The 21,206-nt window shown below is 45.8% G+C and overlaps 1 protein-coding gene across 1 annotated transcript in view; it reads left to right on the top strand.

Moving 5' to 3' along the window:
* The window catches only part of LOC146799117 (zinc finger MYM-type protein 1-like), a 33,364-nt gene extending 30,201 nt beyond the window's left edge, over window positions 1–3,163 (top strand). The window contains exons 2-3 of the mRNA XM_085628047.1: window positions 574–704; window positions 977–3,163. Of these exons, the coding sequence (XP_085484173.1) occupies window positions 1,340–2,572 (1,233 nt within the window). The 5' untranslated portion in view covers window positions 574–704; window positions 977–1,339 and the 3' untranslated portion in view covers window positions 2,573–3,163. The remainder of the gene's footprint in view (window positions 1–573; window positions 705–976) is intronic.
* Window positions 3,164–21,206: the final 18,043 nt, after the last annotated feature.

Below are 21,206 nucleotides of genomic sequence, written 5' to 3'. Positions count from 1 at the left end.
ACCCCAGCTACCAGTGAGGGTGGTCTGGATGCTGGATGTTTTGTCAGAGAGGGAAAGTATGAGCTAAGTTTCATTGGCATAGGAGATGATGTTGCTTCTTTGGATCTGGGTGATGTTAGCGAGAGATGCCATGTGGCGTTGAACAGTGTGGGGCTGAGGGAAGCAAAGCGCTTTAGCAAGCGGCCTCCTAACGAGAGACAATAAAAATTTTATGATAATGCTGATGGTTAATGTTCTTCCTAGAGAGAGATCGGAGTTTTGTCTAGTGGAAGTTTTGACTCATGGAAAGGTAGCACAGAAGGTTAATGTGCCTGCTGCAAAGACCATGTACCTGATGCAGATCACAAAATGCACATGATGTAAATAGGTCAATGAGTCACTGCTTTTGTTAAAGAGATCCTTTTGTTACTTGCAGTTTGTAAGTTAAAATCCTAACATACAACAGTGAGCTATTAACTGTCATCTAAGAGCTGCATGCAAACTGCAAGGAAAAAATTGGAGCATTATGTTTTTTCCCCCAGTCTCAGATTACCCTAGTGTTTCAAAAATAAATTGTTACCTTTTTGTTTTCAGCACCTGGTAAATCCTGACAACCTGAAACATTACCAAATTTTGGGGCAATTTTTCGGCGAAGAACAAGAGGCCCCAACCTCCTTTGCTGCTCTTTCACCCCGGCTACGACCCAGCAAACACCAGTGTTAAAGGTAAGGAAACTGATGCTATATTTTTTTACATGGGAGTTAGGGCTATGTATGTGGTCACTCTCAAGGCTTTCAAGCAGTGTCTGTTTCAGTGCCTCCAGCAACCACTATGGCACAGAGAGGCAGCAGGCAGTAAGACTGTATTTTTAGCAGTCATGTTGTGCAAAGGGGAGCTGTTGGAGATTTATTGCGGTACTGCACAAGATATATGTATTTATACTGAAATTTGATATTATTGCACCGCAGCTTATACATTGTACTTTGATTATTGACAGGTTTCTTTAATATATATTGGTAAGGCCAGCATCGACATCATGAATACAGTACAAGAGCTGATTACAAGGTCATTCCAAGCACGGCCACTTGAAGAGAAACTACATTTAAAGCAATTAGGACCTCATCAGCCTGACATAAACCTACAGAAAACTTCCCAGGACAGAGGAAAAATGTCCAAACGTACATTCTCAAACGCCTGGTACACAAAAGCTGATTGGCTTACAGGGTGCCCTTAAAGAAATTCTCTGTTCTGCTTCCCCTGCTTGCTGTTTGGTGGTGAGTTTTCTTGGACAAATCAAGGAATAACAGACTTGAAGCATTTGTCGGAAAAAATAAAGAAGCATGCATACACAAGAAAGTATATGGAAAACCTGACGAGACTGGGAATGTTGGGGGAAGACGCACCGATTGAGCAGCAGATAAATGATGCATACCGCAAAACAATACAGAAACACAATGAAGCCGTTGATAGGAACAGACAGATTCTATCCAAAATAATTGATTGCATTAGTTTCTGTGGTGCTTTCGAACTGGCATTGCGAGGCCATGATGAATCAGAAAGAACCTCAAAACCTGGGATCTTCAGAGGCCTAGTGGATTTAATGGCAAGCATAGACAAGGAATTGGAAACATATTTAGCAAGTGCTACAGTGTTTAAGGGCACCTCTAAAACGATACAAAATGAACTCCTTGAGTGTATGCTCAAAATTATGAGAAGCCATATTGTGCAAGAGTTGCAAAACACGGACTTTGTGGCTATTCAGGCTGATGACACCACTGATGTGGCCACTAAAACACAGTCCGTATTAGTGTTTCGGTACATTGACAATGACAGAGAAGTTGTGGAGAGGTTCTATGGTTTCACACATTTAAGAGACTCTAGTGCAGAAACCATTACTGCAGCTATACTGTGTCAACTAAACTTAATTTTTCCAGAGCTGCCTCAAAAACAAAAACGTATCGCACAATGCTATGATGGTGCGTCCGTAATGAGTGGAAGCCTTAGTGGAGTACAGAAAAGAATTCGAGATGTGTACCCTAATGCTCATTATGTGCACTGTTATGCCCACCAACTTAATCTTATTATGCAACAGGCAGTATCAAAGATTACCAAGACACACATTTTCTTTCAGGATGTAGGAGGCATGGCAGCATTCTTCTCACGTTCCCCCAAAAGAACAGAAGCACTTCATGAGATTGCAGACAAAAGCGTTCCAAGGGGATCCTCAACTCGTTGGAACTTTAACATCCGTACAGTCAACCTAATCTATGAATATAGGGAGGACCTTGAGAAATGTTTTGCCGCCATAGATGCCAATAATGAGTTTGATTACAAAAGTCAGACTGAAGCCCGTGGCTTTGCTAGAACACTACAAGACAGAGAGTTTCAGTTCTTACTGTTTTTATTTCATGATAGAATGGTTGCTGTCGACCTGTTATACCATCAGTTACAAGCACAAGAGATAGATACTGTCAAAGTGCAAGTATATACCACTATGTTTGTACTAAGCATAAGCAAAGTGAGAGATGGGGTTGACAATTTAGACAGCAAACCACTCTGGTCCGAATTGCAAAGGAGATATGTGACATTGTAATTGTGCAGGCACAAGAACGTTTTACTTTCACTAAACATTTGGTGAGTGCCACATTATTGCAAACTGAAGAGTTTGCAAAATATGATGAATCCTTCACAGAGCATGCTCTGAATGAGGCTGTGGAAGCTTATCCTATGCTCAAAAAAGATCAGCTGAGAACCGAGTTGACTGTACTGTACGCAATGCCTGTGTACCAGAGGGCCACAAGTGCCTTGACTTTGCTGGCTTTAATACATAAACTTCATATGGAAAAGTCACTTACAGAGACAGTGACTTTACTCAAAATTGTCATTACCACTCCTATGACAACATCCGAGTTTGAACAATGTTTTTCAGCCTTAAAGAGGATTAAGACATTCCTCAGGAACACCATGCTTGAGGAAAGACTCAATGCTTTGGCAATGCTCTCTGTAGAGAGCAAGCTAGTTAAGAAAATCCCGGACTTTAACATCAAAGTTATTGACAAGTTTGCTGCTCTTAAAGAGAGACGTGCTGATTTCATTTACATAAAGTAAACAATGTTGAATTCTGCTACTTTGCGACCAGTTTAGTTGTTTGTTAAATAAAAAACATCTGTGAGTGAGGTACTCAAATACATTGTATCTCGAAGTCTGTTATGAAGCTCTGTGGTTATACTGAATAAGCAGCTACCTATGTTATATGACATCTCTTTATTAATGTAATAACTGCACTTTCACAATTGCTTTATTAACCTTCCTGCTTTCTTAAATTTGCATGAAAATGCACCATTTTTCTTCTCTTTTTCCAAAAGTTCCTCGGGGGGAGAACCCCCCCCGAACCCCTCATATGGTGGTTCGGGCTCAGTCGCTACGCTCGCTTGCAACGGTGCAGTATGCTAATCATTTTACGCCCCACAACTTTCAAATGTCACCAGCCGCCCCTGGTGCATGCTAGTGGGAGAGGGCACAGAAGGAGAGGCCGCGGCGGGTGACCTTCCCGCAGTGGCAACGATGCCACCCCTCTGGCAGGGGTGCCCTTATTAACAACCTTCCCTCCAGCTGCTAAGAGCGTCCATGATCTCGGCGTCTGGGAGGGGTGTTTTCTGTTCTTTATTTAAAGGGACTCCATGTGCCTTGCTTATGCCAGAGCACTCACACACCCCCCGTGGTGGTATAATGTATTCGAATGTTCCGAAATGCACGCGCTCTCTCTTGGCTGCACTGAAACCCGCCAGCGGGGCTGCGGAACCTCATCTGCATAATCAAGCTTCCGGCTGCGGGGCTGCTCCAGTGACGGGCCGCTTTAGATCCATACTTCCAGAGCGTTTCTTAAAATGTCTGCAGCTTTGGGGCCCGTCTGGGGACCAACCTCGGCATCACGCAAGGAGAGGCGAGCCAGTGACGGAGGGACGGAGATAATGAGAGAACGAAATGGAGGATGAAAACCAAATAGTCGCACATATAAACATGTACTGAGGACAGAGCAACCAACGCACTGACGAGCGCAACTCTGGGAAGTTTGATTTTGGGTGGGGGGGAAGGAAAGCAGGTTTGGACTGGAAACAGAAACCGGCCCTGGCAAACTGCTCAGCTGCCCCTCCCCCCCTCCGGGGTGAGGGAGAGTGCAGCTGAGTAGTTTTGCGAGGGCCGGTTTCAGCCGATTTTGTTACTGGGGGCAGATATTGCCGACCCCCGGTAACAAAAACGGCCCCACAGGGGCCCAAAACCGGCCTCCAACCTGGCGGCCTACCAGGAACACACCCGGTGCCTGCTATGGCCAGTCCGGCCCTGAAGGAAAGGGAGGAGCAGGTACAATTGCCAATGAGGAGTCAGCTTGTAGCACACCCACTTTTCTTATCTGCTTGTTAAATAAACAAGCAGATAAGAAAAGTAGAAGCAAGTTTGGGAAGAAAAAAAAGATCCGAAGGAACCCGCTTAGCGTGAGAGAGTTGTGTTAGATCTAAATCTTGAAACAGGTAAGCTGGGTTCTAAAACTATGACTTTCTGCATTGACACTGCTTGAGCCCTCTCAAGAACTAGGCCTTCCACATTTTGCAGTAGAGTAATACTGTTTCTTAAATGAAAAAAAAAATCAACAATTTGCTTGGCACCGTCCGGTCAAGGGCGTCACTACAGCCAGTTTAATGTGCACAGAAGCTCCTGCCTCAGACATTTCCAAAGGAGTAATGGCAAACCGAGCAGCTCTGATGTCGTTTGCCAAAATTAATGATCGAGTCGCATTCATCTACTGAAGCGCTGATGCTAGTATTGTGCTTGCAGGGTTCGCTTCTGCTCTGTGTTTATATTAAGCATGTTCTGAGCATTATTAGTTCCACAGGACCGCCATACCGCTGTCGGTGGATTTAAGTTTGACACGTCCCGGCTCTTAACAATTTACCAATAGAGGGATACTGGGGCAGAATAACCGCTTCTTTCTCCTGCCGCTCTACGACTTCCTTTAGCCCCCCGGTTGCAGGAACAGGGTGGCCTGGCAAGTAAGGACACAGCCCTGTCAGCTACCGACAAGCTGGCTATCTGCCCGACGTGCGATCAGACGCGGCGTTTCCATCCCAGGCAGCTGCCAAACACGGAAGAGGAGCTGTAAACCCCAGCACATCGGCCTCCAGAGCCGAGTCCTGGGCACTGGCGGCACCCTGAAGAGCAGAGATGTGCCCACCTCCGTTCAGCCCAGCTCCAAGTCAACCTGTTTGTTAGACCTGGCACCTTGGCGTGAGTCTCCCTTCCACTTTTTGTCGCTGTGCCTCATGTGTTTTGCTGGTGTTAGCTGCTCAGAGCACTGTGCCACTGCCAACCAGTGCCACAGTGCAAGTGCTCCCTATTTAAAATGTATATGTTGGTTGGATTCCATGATTGTCTTATTTGGTTTACTGTCAGACCCCAGTAAAGTGCACCAGGAGTACCCAGGGCTTGTAAATACAAATGCTGCTGGTGGGCTTTCAGCACTGGTTGTGCCACCCACAGAAGCGGCCTAGTAAAATGTGTCTAAGGTCTGCCATTGCAGAACCTGCGTGCAGTCTGGTACTGTCAGGCTGACTGGGCAAGTGCACCCACTTGCCAGTCCCTAAACCTTCCCTTAACTTCATATTAGTCACTCCTATGGTAGGCCCAAGGGCAGGGTGCATTGCATAAGGTAGGACAAGCTCTGATGTGTGTGGCATGTCCTAATAGTGAATTACAGCCATTTTCGTTTTTAACTATTGCAAGGCTACCTGTTCCCATAGGCCAGAATGGGCTGTTAGAATTGTTACATCCTATGATCCTAACAGACCCAGGGAACATGGTAGAAAATCGAGTTTAGTATGCCTGAACTCAGAATAATAAAATACATCTTTTAGTAAAGTTTATTTTAATATTCTGTGTTTGCAAATACCACTTTTAGAAAGTTGGTATTTGCTTGCCTAACCATTTCAGCCCGCCTCTGCTATGATGTGTATCTGCCTGTCTGGTTTGTGTGAGTGACAGGGCTGGGGAAACCCAGAGGGGCATGGCTAGGTAGCCTGGTGGTGAATAGAGAGATTAACATCCAGATGGGTGGGAGGAGTGCACCTGGACTCTGAATAGGGCTGTGCTCTGCCACCACAATGCTGGCTCCACCTCCTGTGGAGCGGCTGATGTCTCTGCCCTGCACCCTGAATAGAAAGTCAGAGTCATGTCAACAAAGTGCTCAGGAACTGGTTTGGACTGGGCAAAGGCCCTTCTACCCCAGAGTAACAAAGGAATTAGGGGTATAAGTATTGGGACCCTGCTCCCAAGAAATTAGATCCTGCTTGACAAGAAGAACCTCTGCCTGAAGAGAAGGAAACGGGAAAGCTGTAAGGAGGAGTACTGTCCCTGACCTGGGGGATTGGCCTGCAGTGGTTGCCTTGCTGCTGAAAGGAGAGGAGAAAGACTACAAAGACTTTATTTCAACTTGTGCTTCAAAAGATCTCCAGGGGCTTGGAATAGAGCTTGCCTCCTGCTGAAGTCTCAGGAACAACAGACTTCACCCCCCAGCTCCCCAAAGTTCTTTGGAAGTGCCTGCTGCTGTTGTTGGGCCTTCTGAGGGACTGCGTGTCGCAAGGAGCTGGAAGCACGACTGAAGAAGGAGAAGCGTGCCGCCGTCGGAACTGCTGTCGTCGCATCTCGTAAAGTGTGTCGCCGCTGCAGCATCGCATCGAGCGGAAGCGTCTCGCATCATCCAAGAAGTGTCTCGCAACGCCGAAGAAGCGTGTCGCCATCGCAGCCATCGTAGCTGACGCATCGCACCGCATCAAGAGAAGAGTCTCGCATCGAGGAAGAAGCGTGTTGCCATCGCAGCTGTCGCATTGCACCGCATCAAGAAAAGCGCCGCGCATCCACGGAGAAGCATGCCGCCGTCGGAGCTGCTGTCGTCGCATCGAGTAAAGAGGTGTCACCGCTGCAACATCGCATCGAGCGGAAGCATCTCGCAAACGTCGGAGAAGAGTGCCGCTGCCAAGGCCGCTGTCGTCGCATCGCGTAAAGGGTGACGCCGCTGTAGCTGACGCATCGAGTCGAGTCTTCTCGCAACATCGGAGAAGCGTAACGCATCTGGAAGATCTTCACGTCTTTATTTCTTTGCACCAAAAACTTCATTGCATCAACATCGTTGCAACACTTTCGTTGCCCTGCGTGTCGCATCTAAAAGGTACATTGACTTAAAGTGTTGCAGTTAAGATTTTAAGAGAACTAAGCAACCTTCTACCATCTAAAGTAACAGTATTGTGTATTTTTGTCGTGTAATGGTCTTGTGGTAACTCTATATAAAGAATCCTTATTTTTAATATAAAACCTGTGTGGTGTCCATTTGTAATGTTGTCACTTGGTTACTGTATGTGTTCACAAATGCTTAACCTATAACGCTCTGAGATAATCCTTGTCTGCTCGCGCCAAGCTACCTAAGGGTGAGCAGGGGTTATTTTAGGAGTGTAACCCCTTACCCTGACTAGAGGAAAGGTCCCCTGCTTGTCACAAGTACCTACCTGTGCCAACCAGAGAACCCGGGTTCTAACACCGTTCAAACGCGTCTGACACCCTTGGGCACTGCGAAGTGATGCAGAAATCAGAGTTTGCCTTTGTTAAGCACCAATATACCACCCTCTCCGAAAACAGCTCGACACAACTGCACGGCCCTCCCCATCCTCGCTTCCCCTTGCACCGCTAAGGGCACTGCAAATAGCCGGCACAGCTCGCATCGCAACGTCACACGATCCCAACCCCCAAAATAAACGCCGCGCTGCTGCACCGGGATATTCCTGCAGGACTGTCAGCATGAGGGAGATGAGCAAGGGGGGTGGTGTGTGGGAGCCGGGGAGGGGCACTGCAGACTGGAGTTAAAAGGCAAAAAAAATGAAAGGGTTCAGAGCTTTAATGCAGATTTAAGTATGAGCTGGAGTTCTGAACAACTGATGACTATTAAAAACAAGCATTGGCATAGCCAATAGGTCTCGCTTTTGGGACCTTATAAGTATTTAGTTTTGCAGCACAATATCCTTGGTGCAACAACATCAGCTGTTGCATGGCTAAACCTTGTACCTTATAAGTGTTTAGCCATGCAACAGTTGATGTTGTTGCACCAAGGATATTGTACTGGATAACTAAATACTTAATGTCCCAAAGGCGAGACCTATTGGCTATGCCAATGCTTGTTTAGCGATGTTGTGCAGCATGGATAAAGAGGAACCCCCAATTAAAAAAAAAAAAAAGATGCTATTATGCAGTCGCAGCAGCTGTGTCATTTTGTAGGTAAAAGCACAACACGTGAACGCACCTACAGCGTGTGTGTGAAGTTTTCTTTTTTTTTTTTATTTACTGATCCAAGTTGTACTGGTAAATAAAGACAAATAAAGCAGTGCCAAAGCTTTTTTTTTTTCTTTTTTTTTTAAGGCGGGTGGAGGGAAATAACGAAAGCAGGGCCCAGAAGCAACACGGAGAGTACTGGTGCGGGAAAGATTACAGAGGATGGAGTATGCGTGTGTGTGTGCGAGAGAGCATGCATCTGTGCCTGTGTGTGTGTGTGTCAGCTCAGTTTGTCCTCAGGATTGGGTTGTGCTCAGGAGGGTCCACCTCTTGATATACCCTAGCCTTGATGGCCAAGGTCAAAGGGAGGATCGAGCGATGGAAGGAAAGGATGGGAACAGCAGGGAGGGAGACCTGTAATGACAACAACAATAGTAAATACCGTATGGTACTCTCTACCTAACCTAACCAGTATAGAGCACCCCAAACCAATACACAGACCATATACCTGTAACAAATAAAAAGGACACTTTTGATTTCAGAACCTCCTATCTAGTATGCGTTGAGCAGTATTAGCACCAATTGCTCCGTTAGGTCTGTAGTGAGGGAAACATAGAGAAAACCAATCATTGTACACATAACACAGATTCACAATGACCTATACTCTTGTACCATACAAACATATATGAGTATTTCCTGAAGCTACCCTCTATAAGACTCCACTACACTTCACAGAGATAGAGCGTAGTCCCATACCACTCTGTGTACCCCTGTTAAATAGAGCCAGAAAAGACAAGTAGAACATTAAGGATTATCGCTGCACACACACTGATATTCATGTAGCTGAGTAATGTTATCAATCAGTTCTGAGATTCAGCCAAGAGCAGGTTATGTCACCAACATTTCCAGATGTAGATAATCATAAGAAAGTATACGTGTTCTGTAGTGCTTGGATCAAACCAAAGATACACAAAACACCACAGAGAGCGTCTATGATCCAAGCGTGCAAAAATCCAAGAATCCCAATGTGACCGTAGGACAGCCACAGCTAGGAGGCAAGAACGCAGGAACCTGCCTGCTGCAAAGCTGGTTTACGTCAGTTAACACCACTGACAAGCCCACACACTGTATGAGCCAGGAGAGGTTCTCCAACCATAGAATGCCCAAACAATATCCTGAACACGGGGCCCAAATCCTGTATGAAGAGATTGGTGGTGCTCAGCACCCTTACCCTACCGCTACAACGGCTGGACACTCCCGACTGCAGGACAAAGAATTTCCGACGCTCTCGCGGATGCCGCCACTTCCTATATGGGCGGTTCCGCGCGGCGTCATACGTAAAGCCTTAGGCCCCATGGGTATTGTAGTTCGCGGCAGCGCTTCCGTTTTCAAGCGCCGCGGACCGAACTACATAATGGCCTCAGTGTCGCCGGCAGTAGCGCGCTTGAGACAGTGCTCATAACAGTGTGAGAGAGAGAGCGTGCATGTGTGCGTGCCTGTGTGTGTGCGTGAGAGAGAGGGGGAGAGGGAGAGAGAGAGCGTGCATGTGTGCGTGCATGCATGTGTGAGAGAGGGAGAGAGAGAGAGCTTTTGTGCGTGAAAGAGAGAGAGAGAGTTATAGGGAGAGCGGGTATATCCAATCAATGAGAGGAAAGGCGCCCCGCAGCACCGGTTCTCATGCAATCTTTTCGTGTTTTTAGGTATTTCAAATGCTGTGTTTTTCGGACCTCTGTAATATACACACGAGGGACAAGCGGGGAGCGTGGAGTAGAGCAGGAAAAGGAGTGAGGGAACGCACACACACCACCCTAGCCTTTCACAACCGCACCCACTGCTGACTCCACAGCTGCAGGAGAATCATTAACAGGCACCAGCCCTGAGCAGCTGGAATGAATGATGCACCACCACTGCTGGAGACTTGACAGGGAGCAGAGGCCTGTCTGCTGTCAAGCCATGGCCCTATTGAAAGCAGTGAGCACCAATGAATTCCTTACCATGCATAGCAGAAGTCAAAAGTGCTTTGGCACTGCACACTGCCGCCACCAGTGCTGGAGGCCTGAAAGGGAGCAAAGGGGTCCTTGTATCATAACACAGTCAAGCTGAAAGCACCAGTGAAGGTCTTACTGTAACTACCCCCACCATGCCACCAGTGCTGGAGGCCTGGCAGGGAGCAAGGGGTCCTTGTATCATAATAAAAGCACCAATGAATGACTTAAGGAATCAATGGTGCTTCGGCTCTACACAACAAAGAAAAAGAGAATGCATGTGTGCGTGAGTGCCTGTGTGTGTGCGTGAGAGAGAGGGAGAGAGAGAAAGAGCGTGCGTGGGTGTGTGTATGTGTGTGTGTGAGAGAGGGAGAGAGTGTGCATGTGTGTGTGCATGAGAGCGAGAGCACGTATGTGTCCGTGCGTGGGTGTGTGTGAGAGAAAGAGAGAGAGAGAGTGCATGTGTTTGTGTGTGTGAGTGAGAGAATGTGCATGTGTGCGTGCCTGTGTGTGTGTGAGAGAGAGAGAGAGCGTGCATGTGTGCGTGCATGTGTGTGAGAGAGGGAGAGAGAGAAAGAGAGCAGAGAGCCTGCATGTGTGAGTATGCGTGTGTGTGAGTGCGAGAGAGCGTGCATGTGTGCCTGTGTGTGTGTGTGTGTGAGAAAGAGAGAGAGAGCATGCATGTGTGCGTGCCTGTGTGTGTGTGAGAGAGGGGGAGAGAGAGAGAGCGTGCATGTGTGCGTGCATGCGTGTCTGAGAGAGGGAGAGAGAGAGCTTGCGTGCGTGAAAGAGAGAGAGAGTTGATGCTGTATGGCAGAGCATGTTGGGGATCCCACAGCAACCCTCAAAACCCTGTAGGCATGTGTTTCGTGGAAAACATGAATATGACTCCAACTCGAGGTTTGTAGGCGTGTGTAGGGCACCCTGCCATCCCAGAACAGTAGACTGTGTGTTAACTCTGCTAATTAAAAACACAATTAATACAATGCACACATTGAAGCACAGAAGTTTCGAATCGGATGAAGGTCTACGTTGGTTTTGATTAGATGAATCGGGTGGCTCTGTATCATAGGTCATTAGACTTGGATTCCTGTACTGGCTTCATGTATTGAACTTTTATGAAGCTGTCTTGTTACGCATGATTTAATTACGAGATGTAAATATGCACACTAGTTAATTACAATCTTAACTTTAGTAATATTAAACTGTTTAGCACATTGGGGGTTGTCATGGCTTGACAAAGGGATTGGTTTCCGAGAAGAATCCGATCTGCACATAGTTTTTGTAAAATGTTTATTATTGCATAATATCAATGTTTATTATTGCATAATATCACTGAATTACACAACCGGTACCTGCAAGCCTTTAAATACAGGAGATGCCGTTGCTATTTAAGGCCACGGGCTGGCAGTGGTAGTCTCTCGAGTGGTGCGCGTGCGGCCGACGCGCGACACGAAAGTGAAAGTGATCACGATCAAGCGAGCGATGCGTCTAATGAGCATGAGGAATGCCATATGGCGCCTCTGCTCAAGCGCGCGCACATGCACTGCAAGCTGTAGCCGGCGGTAGCATTTTTTGAAGCCCTTACTTAAAGTTTCGCCAGACCAGCGCACGCGCTGGGTCGGGCGAGACCTAACAAGCATTTGCGATGCATTACGTCTCGCATTTTTTTTTAGAGTTTGCGCTATTGGCATTGTAATGTAAATGTTTATAACTTATGTGTTTTGGACTGAAGTGGATGTCTGTGATGGCAATTGTGTGTTTTTTCAATGCATCTAAAAGGTAGAACATTTAAACTGAACCTGTGCATTTGTAAAAAGAAAAAAAAAATGTTCAATCCTGAGAAGCCTCTTGGCGCAATATAACAGCCGTTAGTTGTTATCCTATTCAATGGTACCCATTTACTAAAAGGTGAGAGGACACACCAGAATTCAAACCTTTGCCCTCAGGGTAAAACACTGATGATGGATGCAGGTATATTTAGTCGATTTAGCGGCCATGCCCAGTGAACGTGCAACCCCCCAAAAGAAAAAAAGGTACATGGATAAAAATACGCCCACATCATATTTCCCAGTATTCACAAACCATCAAGTCGTGTGTTGCTAAATGTATGTGATAGGCTTTTATATTTTAAATGTGGGCAGTCTACGATTGTGTATGCATCATAATGTGGAACAATATATCTTCAAAAAACGTTGTTTTAAGTTGCACTTGTATGTTGGTCACAAATTTCAAAATTACTAATTGTCACATAATATTTTCCCTTACTCGTGTGTAGCCCATCAAGTTCAGTTTGTTTTTAATTTGCATTCTGAGATTGTAGAGCTGATTAATCCGTAGTGAGATCAGGAGTACAGGTCCCATAACGCAAAGACGAAAGCTGGGTCGACGATAGATCTATAAAAATTGAGCAATGTGAAAGTGAATTGTTTGTAAGTGGGGCTATCCACTTATTCTCAATACTGATAAAGGCTGAAAAGATAGATGCAATACTTAACAGGATTGACTGGGCCTCTGGACCTCTGTGCTCCAGCGAAACTACAACTGCCGCACCATTGATTGGTATTTACGGAATTCGTGTGCTTTTCCTCCAAACTGTCTTACGTTGTTCATCACCACTGGCATGCCCATACTCATTTAACAATGGATGGAACTTGAATAAAAATAAAACCCATAATATAAGCAGACTCCAATAACAATAATATCACGGTTAACGGGGAGAGCATGTGGCCTAACGGTGAGAGTGGCGGAACGAGTTTTGGCATTGGCTCAACATCTTGTAATTCTGGACAAATCACTTAATCTCCCCGTGCCTACCCAAAAATGTATGTTTCCCTGGTTAATGTAACTGGTGCTCATGTAAAGCACTTCTATAGCTTCTGGTTGAGTTATCGCAATAAACAAAAAAAAGCAAAAATAAAACGGCCTTGCTCCTCTTGGAACGGAGCAGGGTGACCGTTAGAAATGTGTTATTTTTATTCATAGGAACAGAACCCTACACAACATAAAGGCATCTTTAGTTCTAAATAACAAACACAATGAATTCAAGTTTTTATTTTACCTTTAACTGCTTTTTCTTCTTCTGAAACGGGTCTCTGTTCTGCTCAATTGTGGTGTAGCAACGTAAATAAAACCGAAACTGAGCGAGAGACGGAGCATGCAGACCATCACGGCTGGCAAATGTTAACCTTTAGATCGCAGAGAGGCGGCTTAGAACTATGCACTGTGTTGAGCATGAGAGCCTATACACCCATGGATCTGTTTGCAAAGGTGTAAATAAATAAAACAAGCATTGGCAATTGCAAACGGCTGCACACGACCCTTTACTGAAGCGAGCCCTCGCTGCCAGGTCCGTCCAGAGCAGGCTGCACGAGGACTCCTCACCGCCTGCTGAAGAACAGGGCGAGCGAGGAGGTGCCTGCCTCCACCCCAGCAGGAACATCTGTGACATCCGGAGGATCGAGGCGATCTATGACTTACACGATTTCCAGCAGGGGAACGACACAGATTACCCAGACCCTCTTTGCGAATTTATAATCGGCAAAAATGGAAAAGTGGAATGTAAAAACTATTACCCCAACACAGCTCTTCCTCCGAAAGGTACGGACCAGATGTTCTATGCCAATCATCACCTTTACATGTTGTCTAACTGCTGTGGCATTGTGTGGTTTCTGTCAACGAACAGTTTGAAAGTAGGAAGACACATGTTGTGTGCGGTTTTATAAAGTGGCATTTCATGCTCCAGTGGGTGGACAGAAGCGTGACGGGGAAATGGCTAAAATTAAGACACCCATACACAGTCATTACCTCAAACTGGCATGCAACTGTTGTTGTTAATGCACTGGCGGACGGGTGAAAAAGAAAACTGCACTAGAGAGAAAGGAGCGAGGGATATAGGGACAGAAGAAGGCATGAACTAGAGGGGAAAAGAGGGAAAGAAAACAAAAAAGACTAGTGCTAAACCACAAGCGCGGCCCCGCGGCTGCGAAAGTTAATTGTTGTGAGAGAGAGGGGGAGCAGGAGGTGAGCCCGTGAGTGGTGCGTGCGTGTGCATGCAGTCTGCTCATTTTCAAGCACTGCACTAGTGCTTGTGGTATGCCCCTGCTTGCTCCCTCAAGGTGGATGCCGCCACAAGCATGAGTGTGTGCTTAAAAATGAGCAGAGCTACGGCTAAAGGCCCTCCTATGCAGCGCATGCGCACTGCGTAGGTGAGACCTAACAAGGCGCTGTATAAGGAGAGGTGGGGGCCAGAGATGAGTGTGCGCCTGTTAGTGCACGGCACAAGCCTGGCGTGTCTCAAAGCAAACGCAGCCAAGGCGAAAGATTAACAAGTGGGAGAGGAGGGGGAAGTGCTGGGAACAGGCGCCCTCGGAATGCCTGTGCATCGTGGCTCGTCTGCTTCACAGCCGTCGTGAAGACTTTTCTTATTTGCTTGTTACATAAGCAAGCAGATAAGAAAAGTCTTCACAACAGCCGTGAAGCAGGCGAGCCAGTCCGGATGGGCCGTCCCAAAAGGACCAAGGGCGGTAACATAGAAGCCTCATTTTCAATGGGAAGCCACCGTTTACCATAAATGGCGACGCTACCCAATAGAAAATGAGGGGCGGGGCTTCAAGCCCCCTTCTGAAATATACTCACCCACAATATGTCTCACAGACGCGAGCAGCGCATGTGCGCTGCAACGCAGGTCTGCGAGACCTAAAAAAAGAAACACCAAAAAGAAATCCACACATCTCCTCTGATATGTTGGTTGTCCAAGCTCACGGTTTGGAGTTGTGTTCGTTTGGTCCAGCCTATACTTTCGGGAAAAGACAAATGGGCAGATTCACAAACTATCCTGGCTCCTACTACATCCCTGGCAGGTAACGTCCAGGCAGCTTTAGGCGCAGGCCACACAGGAGAGGAGGGCGCTAAAAATAGTTCTACTTGCATTGCCCAGCCCATCTCAACAGTGTGCCTGCCCAGGACACAATCAGGCCCGCCAAGGAAGTCTGTTAATGGTCTTGAGCTTTCTCCTAAAATGTGCGCTGCCGTCGTAAACAATCAAGTAGTAATCGCAAGACATCAAAGAACTCTGCAGCCCCCCAACCGGAGGCAACACCGTTAGTAATAGTTTTAAAAAACGTCCCTCCCGTCCCCCAAGTTGAAGAACAATGCCAATTAAAAAACAAGGTGATCCACTGGTTTCTTAAAACCATAAAGGGTTTCAGCTGTGAAGATCTCTATGGGAGCATAAACAACGTTCAACGTGTGTCTTGGGTTGGCCTTCATCTAAAAGAGACACCTGGTGACTGTATAGTGGTTAACTTCAGGAACAAGCATATAGTGGGTTGCCTCCTGGATAGAACATTCCATTTGCCCACGTTGGGAGGGAGGAATCGTGGCAGTACCCTTGGATTACTTCTATAGGCCCACTATGCAAACTCCTCCTCCGCAGTTGTTTTTTGGGCGGGGGGTGGGGTTTGGAGCGTCCGCTAATTCCAACTTATAACCTTTCTCATCCCTTGAGCTAACTGACTGACTGTACAATCTGGGGACTGCCTTGGTTGAAGCTTATGTTAACAAATATGGGAGTGCAACAAAACAAGCATATGTGGTCAATCCTGTGCCCTTGGCTTCCCCCTGTATGGTTACAGACAACACAAAAGGAAAAGTTATACAGGCTGCAACCAATTGCATGAATAGTACTAAGGTTAATGATGCTGGTCCGTTCACGCAAGGGGGTAAAAAGTTCAGTTGCATGTTCTGGAATGTAGCTTGTCTTGCATCTAAAGTGAATAATGTTGGTTAGATTTTCTAAAAGGCAACAACATTATCTTTCTTCAAGAGACGTGGGCCCGTGAGAAGACATATATAGATGGTTTTATATCATTCGACACACCTGCTGTCTGCTCCCATGGAGGACATGACAGAGGTTGTAATAACTGCAACTTGGGGTGACAAAATACATATTTTTAACCTGGATACTCCGTATTTTCATTTTATAAATGTCGCATATGAACTAAATGTCACACTTATAATTTTTAATTTTTATCATAATAATTTTTCTTCTGTGAATACAGAAATAGTGGCCAGCCTGGATACACTACCAAGTAAACACATTATGGACCTGAACACAGATTATATAATATTATGGGGTGGGGATTTTAATTGCAGACTTTGTACACTATTACAGGTACCTCCTTGTACCCACATGGAAGATCTTCATGAGGGCCAAAGTCACTTTGAACATACCCCCTGTGGAAATGCTTTTAATTCCATTGTATCTAAATTTTCTCTTTTTTTAACTATTGATTTGACCCTGGGGTCAGGACAGGATGAGATTACCTATACTAGTCGCGGACGGGGCAGTCATATTGATTTTTTTCCCCTTTCCGATTATTACATTGTTAGGGTTTGTGCACAGCAAAGAGCATGTCCCCTCTCATTGCACTAGTGGTCTTAGTAAAAGCTCTTTTGTAAACATACTTTTGAAAGCCTTTCTTGTTATCTCAGCCTAGGCTTCTGTGTGTATGTTGCTTAAAGTATTCACAAGTTTGGATTTGCTGTTTGATTGCACATTGGACTTTGCATTTACCAAGGCTTATTTAGAAAACCCCGCCCTAGGCCATGTGTTACTTCAACTCATTGGCTTAAGAGCTGAAGCTCTGCACCCCTTTCTAGAACATGGGCAGCACGTGTTAATTCTACTCATTAGCATAATAACAGAAGCTCTGCACACCGGCATGTGAGAACCACACCCAGCTCTTCGAACCACACCCAGTCCGGTCTATAAAAGACAGCCCCTGAGCCTCATCCAGTGCTTGTGCTCGTCTACCTCCTGCTTACCTGAGGACGTGTCCTTCGGGGCTGGCATTCCTGCTCTCTCCTGACCTTCATTGGCTTCAACGGGCGTGATTGCTGGCTCTTCCTTCTTCCGGATTCCGGCTCCTGCCTCAGTCCCTCTTCGGCCCACTGCAATCAACCTGCAAAAGAGAAAGAGGACAAGGTTAGACTGATCAGTACCCCTTTCCAGCAACAAGTAAGTGCAAACCTTTTATTACCTGAAAGAACTTTGACGGCGATTTCTGGATTCACGTATAGACAGTTTGGAACAGGATAGCTCCCATGAACTTGTGGAAGAATACTTTGTGGAACTTAGTGAAATAAACACTGTTTTTCTTGGAACGTTTGAAAATCGAACAAAGGAAATCATTGGCAGCAAGGCCAACAGTAAAGCAAGGACTTGCACTACTTACCTGCGTAATCTTGATGTAAAAGTACAGTTTTTTTCTTTTTGTTTTTAAAAGTCTGGAAATGTGTGAAAAGTGAGATTGCAATTAAGAACTTTGGCTTTAGTTATAGTAAGGTGAATGTTGGATGTTGATAACTCTGATACTGAGATTCGTTTGATTTTAGAAGTTTTACGGTCATAGAAAACACATCCCAGAACAGAAACACATACCAAACCTGGAAGCTAAAGACCAGGATCCAAGAGGTACTTGTAGAAGGGAATTACTAATAGATTAAGGTTTAGTCAGGAACACATGTAGGGATAGGTTGCATTTATCTGTTCTTTGTTTATATTCCAATAGGCACCCGTTTCTACAGAAATCAGAGAGGGCCGCAGATTGTTACGGTACTTCAACAGCGGAAACGCAAGAACGGTGTTGTCTCTCTCTTTTTTTATTTGATCCACTTCCCCCCTTCCCTGGAGCTTCTGGTTCTTAGTGCACTGTTTACACTAGTGTGCTGGAACAAGCGGTTTCAGGGTGGGGTCGGACTGTCTTCAACCTCCATCAGAACTGAACAGAAACTCAGGTGAGCTGGGCTTTGACAGAAGCACAAGCCTTTAAAAATATTCAGTTCTGTTGGACGATGAACGCCGGGGAAGAACTAGAGGGCATTGACGCCACAGGTATGGCGCAGGCCCTAAACGAGGACTTGACCCATAATGAATCTGTGTCTGGCATCTTACGACACATGCAAGAGGAAATAGAGAAATTAAAGTTGGAGATCACCTTTTTAAAACAGGATTTAAGCAGGTATAAACCTAGGGAATCTCAGTGGAACACAGCTTTTGCGCCGTCGTTTAAACCACCCTCTGAGACAGGGGCGCAATCTAGACATACAACTTTCCCTCCCCCAGTTGAGGTTACAGTTAATGTCCCTAATGATGTGCCTTTAGCAGCACCTGAGCGTTTTCATGGAGATAGTAACAAATTCCATGTTTTTATCAATCAATGTCAATTACACTTCGTTTGTAAACCACAACAGTTCCCCACAGACGCTACGAAAGTGGCTTTCGTCTTGTCTTATTTGGGTGGTACAGCAGCCAATTGGTCAATTCCTTTTGTGGATAGAGATGATCCCATCCTTCATAATTGGAATCAATTTAAACGTACTATGACCGGCCTTTTTGCAAAACACACTTTTATGCAGGCAAGTGATAATGAGCTTTTAAATCTTAAGCAAGGTAACAAAGATTTATTGACCTATCTCACAAGTTTTAATCGTTTACTCACCGAGACACAGTGGCCAGAAGAAAAGCGTGTCTCCCTTTTTTATAAAGATTTGAGAGACGAGTTAAAAGACGCGTTGGCCCATATCGTTGATTTGCCAGAAGACTATTCTGACTTTGTAGATTTAGTCGTGAAATTGGAACACTGACTAGGAGAAAGAAAAGGAGATAAATCTAAATTGGAATCATGGTTAACTTTTATTAGACATGAGAAGAAAGACACAGATAATAAACTCCCTGAACCTGAGCCTATGCAAATAGGAACACTCAGAGGACCACTCACGTCAGAGGAAAAAGAAAGAAGGAGAAAACTTCAATTATGTTTGTATTGTGGCAAGGCAGGACATTTTGCCAGAGAATGTCCAGTAAAACCTAAAATTTCACGCAGGGGTATTGCTTCCTCTATCTCCTCAACTGAGTCGGGAAACGATTAACTCGACAAGCGGGGAGGTTACTTGGTCGAGTAAGCATCCTACTCAAACCTCTAATTCTGCCGCCTTCATGGTTCCACACATACCCAGACATTTCATAATTCAGATCATTTTTATCGTAACTACCTAAGTTAGACATTCTCTCCCTGTCCTACTGGACTCAGGAGCAACAGTAAATTTTGTGGTTAATAAGTTAGCTAAAACATTAGGTCTTCCTATTTGTTTAAAGCATTGTCCCGAAGCAGTATGTGCAGTGGATGGGTCAGAATTGACCTCAGGATTAATCACAAAACAAACAAGTCCACTTGTCATGGTCTGTCAAAACGGACATACAGAAACGATTAACTTTGATCTAATAGATACCCCTAATTTTGGCCTGATTCTTGGGGTACCCTGGTTAACAACTCATAACCCAAGAATTGACTGGGTTAACCGAACAGTTACTTTGGATTCCTCATTCTGTAGAACCAATTGCTATCAAGAAGCAGGTACAGCACAAAGCACGGTAATACACTGTGCTAGTGTTTCACAAGATGAACCATGTCTCCCTCTTGAATATACTGACTTTAAAGACGTTTTTGATCCAGTGAAGGCTAATGTATTGCCCCCACATCGGTCATATGACTGTCGTATAGATCTCAACCCAGGGGCCCCTTTACCTAATAACAGAGTATATGCTTTGACTGACGAAGAGACCAAATATTTAAGAACCTATCTAGATGACCTACTGCTGTCTGGGTTCATCCGACATTCCACATTTCCAGTGTCATCTCCACTTTTTTTTTATCCCAAAGCCGGATAAATCTTTGCGAGCGTGTATCGACTATAGAGGATTAAATAGGGCTACAATAAAAAATAAATATCCTCTTCCACTAATACCTGTGTTGTTGGATCAATTAAGACATTCTACTGTATACACTAAACTTGATCTACGGGGAGCTTACCACCTGGTTCTGTTATGCCGGCCGGTCCTCAGGAGCGGGTTGAAGAATGAGGGGTCCACCTCTTGATCTAACCAAGCCTGAATGCTGTTACAGCGCAGGTCAGCGGAAGGATCAAGTGAGGGAAGGAAAGGAAGGGAACACCGGGGAGGGAGATCTGAAATGAGAAAAGAACAGAGCACACAACAGTAAGAATCACCTTAACATATACAACCCTTAAAACTGTGTACCGTATGTGGTATTGCCCCTGGCCCTTGTACCTGTAAAGGAAAATAATAGCCATTCATAACATGACGTAGGTAACGTAAGAAGGCAGGTTTGAGAGGTGGGCTGGCAATGCTTGAGGCAGAATGTTGGACTGTATAAATGACAAAATGAACAAGGATCAGCCCCTATGCTAACCTCCTACTCTGATCTGTTTATGCAACGTAGCATGACATAGCACCTACCCTCCTATTGACTCCACCGCACTTCACAGGGGTAGAGTGCAGCCCTCTACCACTCGTGATAACCCCTGTTAAGATAGAGTCAACGGAACAAACAGTTAGACAATACATCACAGTACTGCACCCATCACTGTAATCCTCTGCACGCAGTCACCACACTCTCCCTTCGTGTTCACTTCACACTTCAATCTTTATGGAGATGAGCAAAACAAATATTGCTGATAGGGCCCCGCACTTGCGAGCTTCCTCGGAGCTCTAGGAGTGCCAATGAACCCTGCAAGCCCAGTCGTGAGGCCACCACCCCGCCGGCCGACAATGCTGGCCGAACAAGATCCGGGGAGAGGCTCTCTCTCGCTCCGCCTGCCGAAAATGCAGGCCGGACAAATCCTCTGGATACCGAGTGTAATCCTTCGTAGGAGCAGCCGCTCTACCACGAAGGTTCAGACGAATCTTTGGTGCAAGCACCCTTACCGTACAGTAAAGGCCACGGACTGTGGAACGCGGATCGGACGGGAACGGGAACAAGCCACTGGAATTTCCGACAACCGGAGGCGAGGAGACTTCCTGTTTTAAGCCTCAAGCGCGTCTTCTCGCGAGACGCGCTATGCCCTCTG

The sequence above is a fragment of the Triturus cristatus genome, chromosome 9, assembly GCF_964204655.1.
Source record: "Triturus cristatus chromosome 9, aTriCri1.1, whole genome shotgun sequence".
NCBI lineage: Eukaryota > Metazoa > Chordata > Amphibia > Caudata > Salamandridae > Triturus > Triturus cristatus.
Note: the sequence above shows the minus strand (reverse complement) of the source record. Positions and strands in the feature narration are given on the sequence as shown.